Source organism: Pelmatolapia mariae, linkage group LG6, assembly GCF_036321145.2.
Source record: "Pelmatolapia mariae isolate MD_Pm_ZW linkage group LG6, Pm_UMD_F_2, whole genome shotgun sequence".
Taxonomy (NCBI): Eukaryota; Metazoa; Chordata; class Actinopteri; order Cichliformes; family Cichlidae; genus Pelmatolapia; species Pelmatolapia mariae.
The window spans coordinates 15304959-15321661 of NC_086232.1; the positions used below are offsets into that span (position 1 = coordinate 15304959).

General features: G+C 42.1%; 2 protein-coding genes across 2 annotated transcripts; both read right to left on the reverse strand.

The window, feature by feature from the left end:
- Positions 1-1607: 1607 nt before the first annotated feature.
- On the reverse strand, positions 1608-6495 carry gpank1 (G patch domain and ankyrin repeats 1). The gene is made up of 4 exons (XM_063475182.1): positions 5461-6495; positions 5238-5379; positions 3814-3889; positions 1608-2720 (listed from the first exon to the last, which is right to left on the reverse strand). The coding sequence occupies exons 1-4, from the start codon at positions 5839-5841 to the stop codon at positions 2279-2281; spliced, it is 1041 nt and encodes a 346-aa protein (XP_063331252.1). The 5' UTR covers positions 5842-6495; the 3' UTR covers positions 1608-2278.
- Positions 6496-7392: 897 nt separating this feature from the next.
- On the reverse strand, positions 7393-16622 carry LOC134629034 (zinc finger protein 271-like). Its single transcript, XM_063475920.1, has 3 exons — positions 16309-16622; positions 9862-13027; positions 7393-7682 (listed from the first exon to the last, which is right to left on the reverse strand). Exons 2-3 carry the CDS (start codon positions 12906-12908, stop codon positions 7559-7561), a joined length of 3171 nt encoding a protein of 1056 aa, XP_063331990.1. The 5' UTR covers positions 12909-13027; positions 16309-16622; the 3' UTR covers positions 7393-7558.
- Between the last annotated feature and the right edge of the window lie 81 nt (positions 16623-16703).

A 16703-nucleotide genomic window follows, 5' to 3' on the forward strand; every position in this document is an offset into this window, starting at 1 on the left:
ACCCATACAGCCCCTCCTCTTGATGGTTGGCCCACAGGAAAGCAGGTCCATTCAGTGGTTCCAGGCTGGGCCTGTCCTGGTGCCACAGGCTAAGGCCCAGCCAATTTTTATCCTTTATTGGATAGTGTAGCAGTGAGGAAACTGGAGAGAAAGAGCGAGGAAAGGCATGCAGCAAAGGGCCACAGGTCAGACTCAAACTGCGCTGCTGCACTCCAGCCATGTGGCATGTGGTTACCTGTTCACCCACTGAGTTAAGTGGCACCCAGGCCAGGACTCTTGAGGACCCCTAGCCACCTGGCTCCAAGGTGGGGCCCTGGTAACCCTGTCTTGGACACAGTAATTATGTCCCTTTATCTTTAATTTTTCTTTTCTTTTGCTGAATCAGTGAAAACCAACATAGTAAAGGCTTTGTGTACATTGTTGGCAGTAAGTCAGGCCCATTCAGAGCGCAGTTTGTGAGGGTTACCCTTTGTGCATGAGTTGATATCCCAGTGTTGGTGTTGTTTCTACATCATCATAATAATGTTGGTCCAAGATCAGCATTGCAACTGACCAGTGAAGTTGAAGCTGGTTGGACGGCCTGAGGATGGCATATCTCCTTTTTTGCAGATATGATTTTTTTGCCTTCATCAAGAGATGACTTCCAGCTTGCACTTGGGAGGTTTGCAGCTTAGTGTGAAGAAGAAGTAATGAGATGTAGCATCTCCAAGTCTGAAGCCATTGTTGTAACCCAGAAAAGGGTGGTGTGCCCACTCTGGGCTTGGTATTAGTTGCTGCCCCAAGTGGAGGAGTTAAATAATCACTGAGTCCTGTTTATGAGTGAGGGGAGATGCTGACAGGTAAAGACAAACTGGTGCCATGTCAGGAGTAATGCGGACAGCATACTAAGCTGTTTTTAGGAAGACAGAGCAGAGCATGAAAGCAAAGATGTTGATTAGTGGTCAGTCTACATTCCTCACCTATGGTCGTAAGCTGTGAATAACAACCAAAAGAATTAAGTGCAAAGAGCTTAATACCAAGGGTGTATGGGCTGGTCTTCAGAGACAGGGTGAGGAGCTTGGTCATTCAGGAGGGACTCAAGAGTAAAGCCAACACTCCTTGAAATAAGCCTGTTAGGGTGGTTCAGGCATCAAACTAGGAAACCGCCTGGGTGTTTTGGACATGTCTTACCAGAAGAGCCCTGAGGCAGACGTAGGGCACGCTGAACAGATTACATCTCTCTGCTTGAAGAGCTGGAGGTGGTGGATGGAAAGAGACATTGCTGAGGCTGTACTGTAGTGCCTGTGTGGGATAACTGTGAAGAATACTCTGCAGCTATAACATGTCACACACATATTATTCTGCACTACATGATAAAGCTGTCACCTCATCTTCCAACCGATCTACAGGAACAAATAAGCAATGCTACTGTATATTTTAAAAAGTGGACAAAAAGTTACTTATTACACCACTCTGAGTAGATTTTAAGGGTACATTAATTTTCAGCCCATTATTTTGAAACAGGACATCCCTGAGTCCACATGTTGTGTAACAGCCAGTTTAAGGTGACTTAAAATGTCCTTTCTTGTCATTATAAAGCTCTGAAAACAAAAGAAAAGAGCCCAGACTGAAGCAGTAAAAACCAGTTTAACAGAACCTGACACAGGTAAGCACAAATGTGTGACTCAACATTCACATGATTGCAGGTGTAAAGGTGAACCAGGTGAAAAGGCACCCGGAGCTCCAACAGAGGGAAAGGTTACTCTCAGTCTGTGTATTTGCTTAAAAGGATTTAACAGTGAAGAAAAAACTAGATGATTTTTCTTCATAGAATCAACTTTAATATCTAAAAGAAACTCTTTTTTTCTTTAATCTTTAATATAAAAAAAGTCTACACTGTTTTATGACACTAAAGAATTTGTCCCTGGATCATGAGCAATAATAATCAGTGTTCTTCATGATAAGATCGGTCTTGTCGTGTTTTTTTTCTTTTTGCTGAATGCGAATAAAACGTTATCATGTAACCCTTTAACACCTTTGTGGCTCAGACACATTCAGTTACAGTGTAATTGAAATCTTCATGAACATGAATGAAAACCTTTTGCCACACATTCAATCACTGAGCAAACAGCAGCTGACGCCATAAACGGACAGCACGAGCTCTGATCCTGAGCGTTAAGCTCCATTTAAAGTCACTTCACAGACAAACCCAAGAAACTCTGTCAAAGCTTTAATAAACAATTCAGCGTCATATTTTATGTGTTTCAGAGATGTTTATGCAGATGTGAATGAGCCAGTGTCAAAGATAAAAAGAGGCACGGAAGTCTCTTTCCCAGTTCCTGTCTTTTTGCTCTTTTTTCCTACTTTCTTCCTTCCTCTGTCCTTTCATTCCAATCCCCACTTTGTCCTTAGATGGTGGTTTCACAGCTTCACAGTCTCTGGCTTGGAAGTGAGTCACTTTGGCTCTTTTCATCTGTCCGTATCCCAGACCCTTCTGGTCTCTCTTCAGCACAGTAGGCACTGGCTGTTTGGGCCCCTCTCCCTGTGGCCCCAGTCCTGTTCCTGGTTTCCAGCCACAACGAACCATCATCTTGAAGCTGTTGCTGGAGGGGGGGAGGCAGTAGTAAGGCGTCGGTGGAGGGCGTCGCAGATTGAACTGATGCAGGGTGGAGGAGAGATGTGACGGCAGGCTGCTGCTGTACTCGCTTCGACACACGTCGCACCACTGAGGCTGGAGGGAACTGAGGATAAACGCAAAAAGACAACATGAGCCCGAAAAGAAATATGAAAGAGCCACAAACTGACTTCTTCTCCAAGTGTGTGTAAACAACAGCAGAGATTTTACTTGCTGTAATCTTATCTCACTCGTGTTTGTGCTCATTCAAAATCTGTTGATCTGACCTCATAATGTGATCCTGATGTTGGTGAATGCGGGCCAATATCACTGCTATATTATTCAGCAGATTTACTTTTCCGCTGTATATTTATTTGATTTTTTCCAAATATTTCACTCTGATTTGATTCCATGATCTCTGTGGTTAAAGTCCAGCCTTACCAGGAAGTTTGTTTCGCTCACTGCTGTGTATGCCCTCGCATCTGTGAACACACCCACACAGTGAGGAGGGCAAAAGGACTGCTGTTACCATATATAGTGGCAGTGCTAAATGCACTAACATGAACTCTTGTTGCACAATTTGACACCAATAAGCGCTAATCCTTCTCCTGACTGTAAAATGTCACTTTATGCGTTTAAGTTTCAGGAATCTGAAAAATATAGGTCAAGTCGCCACTTTAAAAAAAAACAAAAACAGATGAGATGGAAATTGCAAAGTTTACCCATATATAGTAGAAATTATGGAGTAATTTCTGCTTCACCATAATCAGAACTCAAGCTTTTTAATACAAGATTTAAACCCAGACACGATCACTTTTTGCCCATCAACGATCCAAAAGGCACCAGGCAGTGTCTCTGTGTTGGATGGATGAAAACTGGTCCCATTAAATGTTTCTCATCATAGATTTTGAATCAAGGATTTTTCATTGATCGCTTGGGAAATTTGTGTCATTAGATTATCAATAAACACACATCTCTGTTACACAGAGTAGTTCCAGCAATAAGAAACCCTCTGCTGTGCGTTATATGTGAGGAAGGCCAACTTTAGACATAGTCTAAGCTGGTTGTCACGACATTATCTGAAATTCATGTGTGAAAACGGCTCGTGTGTACGCTATTCCTCAGATATGAATGGTTTAGATAGATATTGTAAAGCCTGTATGATTTTACTGTGTGGTTATATTTAGATTAGAACTGTGTACCAATGAGAGTGTGCACACCTGCTATCAGACGGCGTGTCTCTCTTTGGTCTTCTCCCGTAGCTCAACAGCTCCTCCAACACTTCATTGTGGCCAGCTGTGAAAAGAAATGAATGAGTTCAGTTCAAGGTTTTTATAGTCATCTTAAAACTTAAACTTGGAGCCATGAAACTGAAAGAGACATAAAAACTCACTAAACCAACATTATGTTATTGCAAAACTAACTATGTTTTAGTCTTTGTTAGTATAGTCATGTTTGACTATATTACAAGCTTTCATGGTCATCTTTATTTAGACGTAGAGTCTTTACAAGATTACAGTGGTGCATTTATGTTACAATGCCTGTCCTGAACTTCAAATTTCCACATTATAATGCCTTATAATAACAATTATAATAATAATAAATAAAAAGATTAAAAGTAACAGTAAAAGTAATGAAAATTAAACAAAAAACAAACAATTTCAAACAATAAGAAGTAAAAGTGAAACAGCTGAACCCACTCCGTGAATGAAAACTGACCTGAATTCAAAGCAAAATGTCAAAATAAAATAGGAACAAATACTAAATAGAAAATCCAAAACTACAACAACACTGGCTCAGCTTCACTGCACACACAAACAGATATCGACCACTAATTATCACATCTGAGCAAACATCTCAGAGCTGAATAACCATCAGCTGGCACATCTAGTCATGATTGAACAATAGATCCAAAATGAAAGCTGAGTCGACATCGCGGACGTTTGAGGGACTTCTTGAATGATTGTTGCCTGGATGTCACTGTTATGGCTTTCTAGAGAGCATCTTTGTTTTCAATCAAAATAAAACAAAATAAAATTAATTACTACTTCCTGCTGCTCCCTGACACACAGCAGGTAGCTCTGCATGTCTGACTTGACAAATGCAACATGATGCAATCTCAGTGAGATTCGCGTTTCTTCCAGGGGGGTCGATCCGAAGATCTTTTGCTTGTTAGGCAAATGTGTAAACCACTGCAATATGGAGCTCTGAAAACAAGGTAAACAATTTAAGTAGTAAAACTGAGAAGAAAAAGATGCACCCCACTGGCCCCTGACACTCATAATCGCAGATTTTTGAGCCAATTTCTTATCCTACTGAGGTAACTGACCTCACACTCAAACAGATCCCTGGGTTTATGATGCTGACTTCATGTGCAGGAATTAAATGTTTGCAACAGTCTGACGAGTTAAATTAATCATAGAACAAATGGGACATAAATTAGAAGTACATCTATGTAAACGGCTTAAAAGTGTTTGAAAATAATGCATTTAATTCCTTCTTGCAACAACTGGATCTATATTTCTAACTTTTTCTATATGTGGAAATAACATTTTTCAATTTTTACACAATTTTTCCTTTCCTTAGCAACCAGTTTTGACCTGGGAGATGACTTCAGGGTTTCAACCATGTTTGTTGGTTATACCTTCCAGTGCCAGGTCTTTGGCATCCCTGCCCTTTGTGTCAACCACTCCGACCCAGGCCGCTCCATGCTGCAGCAGAAGCCTCACCGCAGCTCTTTGCCCTGACCAGCTTGCACACATTACAGCTGTCCAGAAGAAAGTGTCCTGCAAGGGTGGAAAAAACAACACACTCTTTAAGCAAAATGTATTATTTCCCCAGATAAAACAGAATCTTCATTATCATACCTGGTAGTTGATGTCGACCCCCTTTGAGAGGACCTCTTTGAGCCCAGGGATGTCTCCCTCATGGGCAAAGCGCAGTAGCCGCAGACCCAGCAGCTCCATGGTTCTTTCTGAGTGTCCAGTCTCTGATTGACTCCCTCCACTCTGACCCTGCTGTGCTTCCACAGCTCTCACCCTCCTCATCGCTCGTCTCCTGGACTCTCTACTCTCCTGTCTAGTCTGACCTTTTGATCCAGCTCCCCCCTTCTCATCTTTCATTAAGCTTTCGTAGAAACGCTTGGCCTCTTCCCCGCTGAGTCCGCTGCTTGTTTTTGAGCTGGACTGTTCCGCTTCAAAGCTAAAAAGATCCTGCTCTCTGGCAGGAGTAAAGCCGAAAGCAGCCATAACGAGTGACCGTAACTTCAGGTATCTCAGACAGGACGTTTATAGTTACGTGAAAGAAGCAGATCTTAAAGTCAGCGGTGTTTATATCTAATTGAGATATAAATGAGATGTTAGCCAGCATTACAGTTTCCAAAGGACAGTTCACATCCTGGTACTGGATTTATCCACATATTACATTTAACATTATACTTATAACAGGAAACTACCAGCCTCACAGCGCTATACTAACAGGGTAGCTAGTTAGCGTCTTAGCATCAGTAGCTAAACATCAGACATACGATCATTCCAGATTACCAAAGAGACAAGTTACTCCAAAGTCTCCTTAAAGCTCGTTTATGATGAAGACATAATATAACCTAGAGCCAAGTGTTAAACAGCCGATTACGTTAGAAATTCTCGAGTCGATTCGATAACAGGAAGCAGCTTCAAAATAATGTCCTTATTTCCGTGGAAAAACAAGTGTGAATAACAGTGAGTGCTGCCACCTACCGTGTCCTCCTTTACACTGCACCCTTTGATACACAGACCTACAGACGACCACATCTAAATTACAATTGTTTGATCTAATATCCCTCAATAACTAAATAAATAATTCATAAACCCAGACGTCACTGCCACCTATTAAGCCTGATGCTGCTTTCGTTTTTATTTTTTTCAGTTTATATTTTTTTCATTCTACCTTAAAAAATTAAAAAGAATTACTGGCCTTTTATTTCACTAAAAGAAAATAGTTGAACATGCTTAATGCATTCAACATACAAGTACTACTTTAATATGTGAAAGTCCTTTTTTAATCTACATCAGTAAAAATCCATCTATTTAACTACTGTTCACACTGAAAAAGGTAACTAACACCTGTGCTTCCCCCACGTGTGACGTGTGGAAATCTTCAGATGTATTTCCCTTCCGGGAGCATATCTCAGCAACTGTAGTGTAACATGTTATTTCATATGTTGATGATTTACACTTTGCCTTCAGAGGTTGTTTTGCAAACCTATATAGACACAGGTCTAATTAAAATACTGTGAAAAATGTGTAATACTATGAGCGCAATAAGAGGTAGAGAACTACAAACTCTCTATACAGTTCTTTTTTTTCCTCTATATAGAAAACAGTACGATTACCCCACTCCGGACTTTATTTATATCCCTCTGCTTTCTGTCTTTATAGTGTTATATTATTATATTGTTAAAGTGTGATTTGACTTGGAAAGCTCTGCACAAGAATTCCAATGTACATGGACTATTGGTCCTGTGTGCAAATGGCAAAATAAAAAATCTTGAATCTCTTAAAATTGATGTATCATATTTTAGTCTCCGTGACTCTGAGTGTGTTTTGCCTTTTTCTTATGTTAACCTGGCTGTTTCCTGACCACTTCTGACAACTTTATTAACTCATTTCCTTTATAGTGCTTTATGTCATCATAAATATTCATTTGGTCTCTTCTTTCTTCCTTGCTTTCATTTTATGCCAACAAATGCAAGTTGTATGTACTTCTTTATCTTCCACAAAAGATCACCCTTCCACAAGAAACAAGAAAAACTCCCCAAAACAAAAACTTCATCCTATTAAATGAATTAAATATGGAACATTTTACTGCAAGAAATTAACCAAGAATTGGTACATGGCACATGTAACACAGTTTTGTTTTTTCCTCCACAGAAATATATTGCCACACAACAGTCAGTTTTCAAGCTGCTCAAAATGTGGGTGATTTTCAAAAGCTATCAGGGCAGTCTGGCCTGCAGAAGCTTTGATGGAGAAGAGTTTTTTTGTTAAATAGCAGACTGGGCTGGGTAGAAGATCTCCTCCTTTGTTCTGTTTTCTGCTCGTGTACACACCTGAAAACAAAAATATGCCTGTTGCCATCACTGCTCTCTTTACAACATGACAGCAGCAAAGTCTGACACAGAGCTGCTTCTTCATTCTCGTGAGCAGCATCAAAAACAAAGAGCACTCAGAGAGCACAACGCCTACCTGAAGGGCAACGTCTTTACTAAAACTCTGATATTTTATTCCATTTTATTGGTATGGCGCCACTGTGTCATCATATTGAAAAAGTAAAGTGTGTTGTATAGCTCTCGCCATGTCCTTTCATATCATATATTACTTGATATAGTTTTGATATAGCAAACCTGGGTAATCATATCCCCCAACGCCTAGTATATTGTTGTAAAGTTTATAACTAATCCATAAAAGATTGTGGGTAATGTAAAGTTTTTCACATTTGGTGTGACCTGACCCGAGTTTCACCAAAAATAAATCAGCTCAAGCTTGTTATTGGCATCTACCACCACACCAAATTAGAAAATATCTTGAAAACTGAATGCTAAACTGCTAACAAAAAGAACCAGTCACATACTCCCTCCCCCTTGAGGGAGAACTATTTTGTGTCACAGGACTTGACATCTGAAGCGAGTTTGAGTAACTAATAGATGAAACATGGAACAACGTTCATTCCTTTGTTTCTTTGTACTCATCTGATGTGGTTTCACAGTCTCACAACAGGTACTGGTGAAGTGAGTAATTTTATTCTTAGGACACTTTTCCAAACACGGTTACAAAATGCTCACTTTCAGAGAAGCAAAAAGTAAAAAGAATCAGACGTGTAAGATATGCCCACACATACAGATAAAAATGCTGAATCGCGATCGCTGAAACATTTTGGTGTCTGAGCGTTCAGTATGTGTCTGCAGATGTGTGTGTCGAAGGCCAAAGAATCACATGCTGGTCACGAGTGTGACAGTCTGTAAGACCAGGGTGCTTTACAAAAGTGCTTCACGAGGAGGATAAGTCAGGCACAGGAGGGAGAGCCGTGAGCCTCAAAGAATAAACTGTCATGCAGAGCTTTTGTATTTCAAGAGTAATGATACGACTTCTTCAGTCCAGCTGTGAAACTTGCAGAAAACAGCAGAGACAAACTGTCAGGCATCTTACTGTACACACAGAAACCATTTGTGACACCAGTACTGTGGTTCTGCATGCTTTTTCCCCATTAAGTAAAGTTTGAAAGCAAAAAGCAGCACATTCATGAGCTTTTCAGAAAAATCTGAGAAAACACAAATCCTGATGGGAATTGGGCTCTCTGCGTTAATTTAAAGTTTTTTCAGTAGTAAAGAAATGAGCATTTAAGAAGTGGGAGTTTTCTTCTTTCATGCTGCTTTTGTGTAATTTGTCTTTTGTCTCCAATAGACGTCGCATTTTGACTTAGTATATGTGCTATAAGAAAGTTATAAAGTGCTATGTTTTTAGTTTATGATAGTCATTTTTGAGTAGGTTTGCAAGACACAAGAAAAAACAAACAAACATATTAAACAGGTTATTCTCTCTCGCAGAAAACATTTAAGACAGATGAACAGCAGCTCTGTGTGACTGGCTTTTCATCTGTGACTCAACATCAGTTTTCACCCTCACTGTCAAATGTCAATGAACAGAATCAAATGATTTTTAAGCCACTTAGAAGTAAAGAGGTGAGGGGTTGTGTGGGCTAACTCAAGAAGAAGATCATTAAAATTCAGAATTCAGAGAGATCTCTGCATGCAAGAGGCGGGGACAAAAATCATACTGGAAGGCTGTGTTAAAAGTGACATGTGAGTAGTGGAAATCCTTGCATGGGCTCATAAATCATTACTATGACCAAAAAAAGCATTAATCTTGATTCTTCTGAAAAGCTCATAAAGAATTATGTCTTTCACAATATCCGCTGCATTTATACTTTGCCCATTTGTGAAGTTTTGCTTCACAAAAATCTCCAGTTAAGCACTAACAAGTCTTTATTGGGACTGCCAGAAAGGCACTGATCTATTAGTGTTGTTCCTAATCAAAACCAATTATGTTACCTCATCTTTTATGTTCATGTCAGCCTAAATTTGCCTTAGTTATGTTTGTAATACATTTTGGTTTTGTATTCTTCCTCAAATATTAGTAAGGCATCAAACTCCAACAAACATGCAAAACCACTGGTACGGTCATTTCAAAGTAACCACCAAGCCTTTGTCGTTTTCCTTTCACTGCACTTACGGGTGGAATTTACTGATGTGTCTGTTTCTGTCCCCGGTCTGTGTAAAAGTCTGTCCACAGTGGGGACAGGAGTACGGTCTCTCCCCTGTGTGTATCCTCATGTGAACATTTAGTTTGTCTTTGCTAATAAAGCGTTTGCTGCAGCAGGTGCACGCATACGGTTTATCTCCCGTGTGATAGCGCTGGTGCATCTTCAGCTCTGTCATGCGGCCGTAAGTTCTACCGCACTGGGGACACTCGTAACTGGGCCGAACCTCCATGTGCTGTCTGCTGTGTAGGCGCAGCCCGCTGGACGACCTGAAACTCTTACTGCACTGCGAACACTGGTAAGGTTTTTCTCCTGTGTGGATGTGCACATGTAGCTTGAGGCTCGCTGCGGAGGGGAAGCCGTTCCCACAGATGGAGCAGAGGTGAGGTCTCTCCCCCGTGTGGATTGTCAGGTGCTTCTCCAGCTTATTCTTGTTCAGGAACGTCCTCCCGCAGACGCCGCAGGTCTGCGGCTGCTCTCCCTCGTGTGAACTCATGTGTTCCGTCAGCTCCATCAGGGTGGAGAAAGCAAAATCGCACCGAGTGCAGGAGTAGGGCCTCTCCTTCTTGAATTTTCTGTGTTTGAGGCAGTGCTGCTCTAGATCTTCCCTCTCCTCAAAGGTTTCAATACAACAGGTGCACTGGTACGGTCTTTCTTCAGTATGAGTCCGCAGGTGATACTTCAAAGCGGTTAACTGCAGAAAGACGGTGTTGCAGTGTGGACATTTAGATTCGCGCCTGTTGTGGACCATTAAGTGCCTCTTGTAGTGAGAAAGCTTGAGGAAGTGTTTGCGGCACAGTGCACAGTAATACTGTTCGCTTCCATGACTTTGCTCGTGCTTCTTCAGAGCATACTCAACTTTAAATTTCTTTCCACACGTGCTGCAGGAATAAGACTTCTGATGCACTACCATGTGTGCCTCCAGTTCTTCTAGACTACCAAAGGTTTCATTACACTTTGGGCAGGTCCCCTTGTTTTCTTTCACATGCACCTCTAGGTGTTTGTTGAGGTCTTCCAAAAAGGCAAAGTCTTTCTGACAATCAGGGCACGTGAAACACTCCCCATTCGATGCTTTCCTATGAGTCACTATGTGCCGTTTCAAGTGATACATTCGGCGGAATTCTTTGCCACAGTCGCCACAGACGAGGCTTCGAGGACCCGACGCGACCTTCTTGTGTAATTTAAGGTGGCTCGCAAGCGCAGCCTTCTCCTTGAACTGTTTATCGCATGCGAGACACGTCAGGCCTTCGACTGCGTGGGTTTTCTTGTGCGCTCTCATATCGAGCCAGCTACTGAAACTTTTGCCACATTTAGAGCAGATGTATTTGCCCAGGTTGTGCTGGTTCCTCACATGTCGGGTCATGTGGTAGGACTGGCTAAAAGTCATGGCACAGACAGGACAGCTGAAGGGTTTCTCCTTTGTGTGTGTCCTCATGTGCCTGGCGAGTTTGTTTGGGCCTCTGAAGCGTCTGTTTATGCAGACAGGACAGAAATGGCCTTTTGTTTTCGCAGTGGCGGTGGGGTTTTCTTTCGGTCTCCCTTCATCTTGAGATGGTGCTTCATCGGAATTTCCTTCTTCCGTCAAAACATTCACTTTGGATCCCGTATCCTGAAAATCCCTGTTGCCGAAAGCTGGATCGTCACTTGTTATTTCTTCAATCTTCACTTTGACTCTCTCAATTTGCTGAGAACTTTGTCCCTCTGTGTGGGTAGAGAAACTTTTGCTGTCTGACTCGACATGACTAGAAAACACGTCGCTGTTGGATAATTTTTCACGACACTCTGGATATGACAGAACATCTGACTTGTGCTTCCTCTTGTGACTTTTCAACTCTGCCAAGCTCTGTAAAGTTATCCCACAGGTAGTGCAGACATGCTGTCCTGCACCGTGCTGGTTCCTCAGGTGTCGGGTCATGTGGTACGACTGGCTGAAGCTCATAGAGCAGACAGGGCAGTTGAACGGTTTCTCCTTCGTGTGAGTCCTCATGTGTCTGGCAAGCTTGTGAGCGTCTCTGAAGCGGCGATCGGGGCAGATGGGACAGTAGGGACCTTTTGGTTTAGTTGAAAACAGATCAAAGTCCTCATCATTGGCGTTGTCGTCATCCTCAAAACCATAACTAGTTTTGTTGCACCCGTGCTTGTTCAGCTTTTGTAAAGATGAAGATGAGGTCCCATTTTTATTATCGCAAGTCAGATTGGTCTCACTAGTAGTCTGAGACTCTGCATCATTGTCATTATTACAGAGCTTATCCTTGCTGTAGCAGTTACCTTTGAGTTTGAGTGATTGAGTTTTAGTCAAGCGCGAGTTTGTTTTTGACCTTTTTTCCCCACGGCGAGGCCTTCCTCTTTTAGCTTTTCTTTGAACCGGTGGTTCTAAATCATCTCCAATGTCCACGCTGACTTCATGAATATCAAACAGCTGAGATCCATTTAGCAAGGTTTCCACTTCTTTACCAATAACTAACGCTGTGGTCAAAGTCAGACTTTCTCTCCCAGTCAGAAGCCTCTCTCTGAGCTGTGGGTAGCTTGTTTTCTCAATCAGCTGATTCAAGAGGAGTTCATCCCTCAAGTGTCCATAACTGCAAGGCCTGAGCAGCTCTTCTAAAGCAGACACAAACTGATCTACAGTCTCTCCAGGCATCTGAGCCCTTTGGTGGAATTTAAGGCGGTGCATCTGAGTGGTGTGATCAGGGCTGAAGTAAGCCGTCAGTGTTGATATGGCTGCTGCGTAGGTGGTGTCATTTTGAATCAGTGTTGTGAAGATACGCTGCCCCTCCGGGCCAAGGCAGTTCTGTAAGAGCAGACACTTACTGGAGTCGACCAGCTCTTTTTCACTGAGTGCTTCGACATAGTGTTCGAACGCTTTGAGCCATTTAGACCAAAGCAAGGCTGGCTCACCGGAGACAGGCAAGAAAGGTGGAGGCGGGGACAGGATTATCAGCAGTGGCTCTGCGAGAGGCTCCAAAGCGGGGTCCTGTTTTATCACATCCTCATCTACCGCCACAGATACTCCACTCATTGTTAGGTTTTATGAAGTTTGTTCAAAGGGGCTAATTTTTTTCCGTCTCCCAGTCCAGCAAGACTTGCTGGGTTAAGATGTCACTCTGTGAACTCTGTGTTCCTGCCATACGAGCTCATCTAGGAAAACAGTAAAATATACAAACACAAATTAGCTTCAGGCGTAGTTTCTTCACATGCAGATTGTTTCACTAAAATACACGCCTCGCTATAACTATAACAGCTTAATACCACAGTCTAATAATAACTCATCCATTCATTAAGTGTGCCTATGCCAAGAGGCACTTATTACTATTCGTCGGATTTATTATTATTCTTCTTATTATTATTATCATTATTATTATTATTAAGTGTGCCTATGCCAAGAGGCACACTTAATAAGACTCTTGTTTGTTTATCGCGCTAAACAACAGCAGCACGTTTAAGCTTGATCAGCTGTTGTTAGAATTCATTTGATTTTAATTTCTAGTATCAGCTGATGTTTGCTGGGGCCACAGCTGTAAAAACGGCTGGTCCAAACCAGCAGATGTCCTTACTGAATCATCAGAGCTGAAGTGGTGATGGAGAAACAGGTTTACCCTTTAGGTGACATGAATGAGTTGAAGGGAAGTTATGAACGGTTTCTGAGAGACAAATAAACACCCAGCTCCTGTTTTTGTGTAGCTGACAGCTGGTAACTGTGCAGGGGCGGATCTAGCAAAGCTTTTGCCAGGGGGCCAGGTAGGGCATTAACAGAGAAAGGTGGACACAAAGATATACTTTTCTCTCTTACTCTCATATAAAATATTTAGCTTTTATTAAATAGTTATCTGAATCTTACAACCAAAGTTTGTATAATAATACACAAGATTGGCTGTAGACCATTGTTAATCATTCAGAACACTGTGTAAAAATAACAAAAAACAAAAAGTGAATGCGAAAGTGCATAAATATTTATTTTACGTGTTTGATGTGTGTGGCGGGGCGTGGTCTGCAGTGCCGCTGCAGGGGAGGTGGACCCACCTGAGCGGCATCTGCAATCATGCCTCTCAGGCGTAGTCTGTGCTCTCTCGGCTGTTTTTTGGGTGTGTGTTGGGCTGTGAGTTGAAAAGCTACAGCCGGCTGTGTGGGTAAACCAACCATGTGTGAAAAGTGGTCCATAACGTAATGCTTCAAAGCGTGTTCATGCAAACATTGTCGGGTCTGCCGTGGTACAATGGGACTTCTGCTCATGAACCTGTGTGCACAGCGTCTGCAAATCGGCGCTGTACGAAGTAACTTCATCTTTACACAAAACTGTAAACTGTCATCTGTGAAGCGTGAGCGGTGTTTGTTTTTACCACAGTTCATGGTGGAGAATGGCTGCTCTTCTGAGTTTTGCCCTAAGCAGCCGTATGAATGGCAAACTACACTGATTAGCAGCGGCATAGGCACACTTAAAATTTCTTCCGAAATTTTCGCTTTCTAGTTGAGGTTATTATTAATTTTGAGTTCATTTATGTTATGTTAATAAAGAAAAATAGCTTTACTTGTTGTAACTCTGACCTTAACCTTAAGCATGATTTGGGCGAAGACTAATTAGATCATCACTGTGTGCAAGTTTCACTACACTCTGACCAATAATGTAGGAGGGGCAGCGATTCTTGAGAATAATAGTTGGATGGTTCTCTGTGACTGAATTAAGTTGCATTATTGGTCGGTGTGATGAATGTGTTAGCAAGGTATGTTGAGCCTATAGTCAGAGTTTTCTGTGTAATGCAGACGCCTCTCATTTTACTTGGCTAGATCACCATGCTGACTTTTGCATTTCTCATAAACTGGTTGAACCGGCTGTTCAGAATTTCAGTTTCAAATCAGCTGAAAATGCCACATTTTCATTGATCTTATTTGTATCTGCTTTACATGTTTTATATGTGCAGCTTATTAAGCTTTACCTTACTAATACCACAGGATGAAGCCCAGCTGTAATGCAAACTTTACATTGCACTGTCTGTGGAATTTCCAAAAAATCAATGTTTTTATGTTTGCTTCTAACACACTACTATTTTTTTAACACTGCTGGAACACTTCCTCAAATAGTGTAACTACCTTTAAACTAAAAGCAGTAACTAAAGCAGAAAGGCTGTGTTAACACAGAGAGATTATAACCAGCGCTGCGATACCTCCCACTTTCCAATTTGCACCAAACAGCTTCATCAGGGATTCAAACAGGCCATATTTTTATGGTATGCCGTGGTGAGCAGCTGCTAGATGTCAATTGCAGTTGCAGTGAAGTTGCCTATTTACCCGAATTGCACAGGCCTGGAGAATGGTCAGTTGGCAAATGAACAGTGGAAGGGCACAAGATTTCCTCTGAAGACAATTACTCCTCATACAGTCTGACAAATCCTGTATCGTTTAATTACTGCTTGGTGCCATTGTTAATTGTGACAGCCAATTTTGATTTAGTTTTAGTCATAATCTTTGGACTAAAATCTTCTTTGAGTCTTTGAGATTTATTCATAATTTAGGGATCTGAATTCTTTTAGCTTTAGTAGAATAAATCTAAAGTTTGTTTATTGTAAAAGTCTATGGTGAGAGTTGCTCCGAACGGTTTACAAAATGTCATATTTTCCTTGATATGAAATGCGAAATGTTTCCATCTGGTCTCCTGTTCCTCTCAAATGCTGGAGTTTTGTCATGTGTTCATGAGAAACGGGGTAGCTGAACCATATCAAACGTGTACGTCTAACCTCGCTGCACAAGGAGACTACCTCTGACTGGATGCCTTCCAAACTCCTCCCGCCTTTCTACAAAACGTAATTGGTTCTGATTGGATCTCCGGAATATTTTTATCTTGGTTTATTAGTTGATGAAAGTGCATCTATGAATCCTCACAGTGGTTAGGGTCGTGGGGGACTGGAGGTATCCCAGCTACCATACAGTGAGAGGCAGGGTACATGCTGGACAGATCGAACAGCGAGAATTACTGGTCAAAGAAATTAATGCTGCTGAGTGTTTACAGACAAGTTGCAGTCTTCCAAAAAAATTACTGTTTCAGCTCCTTGTCCATTATGGCCACCCTCTCTTTAAGCCAACTTTTCTGCCTCCTTCAGTGGAAAAACTTCAAGTGCTTCATTATAAAAATAAGCTGGACATTTTGTCTTTTCCACGCACATCAGAATCAAACTGACCGCCTTCCTCAAAGAAATAATCGCAGTAGGTTATACCAGTATGATGGTGACTCTGGCCCCCTCAAAGTGAGTGACTGCGGCGCGGCCCTGCGACCAGCAACACGGTGCACGCGCTAACGGTTTTTAACGTCCGTCCGAACGCGTCCCTCCTCCACAGCGTCAAAGGGACAGCGGGAAGATTTTATAGCCACAGAGAAAAGAGGAAGCACTGAAGGAAGCGTGAAGCAGGAGGAGGAGGCGAAAACTCACCAAACCAAACTGGGTCACAAGTCACGACACGGACAGACGGACGGACGCAGAGACATCGGCGGGGGGAGGGACCGCAGAGTCAGCTCCGAGCCGCGGCCGTCAGCATCCCGGCAGCATGCTCCTCTCTGCAGCCGCGCACTTTAAAACAGTCATTACACCTAAACGCTATACTCACAACCAAAGCATGGAGTGAAAAATATAACCGCCATGTTAGCAGAGCTTCTTCCGGACACTGCCTCCCCCCTCCACGGGGGTCTGTGTAAGCGCCCCACAGCGCCCTCAGCTGGCTGGAGGGGCGTATAATCCGCGACCCTTAGCCTTAACTTTAGCGGAAACAGCTGCTTTCTTCTACTAAGACCAAAGAGGTATTTTTTATGTTCAATACTTTATGATTA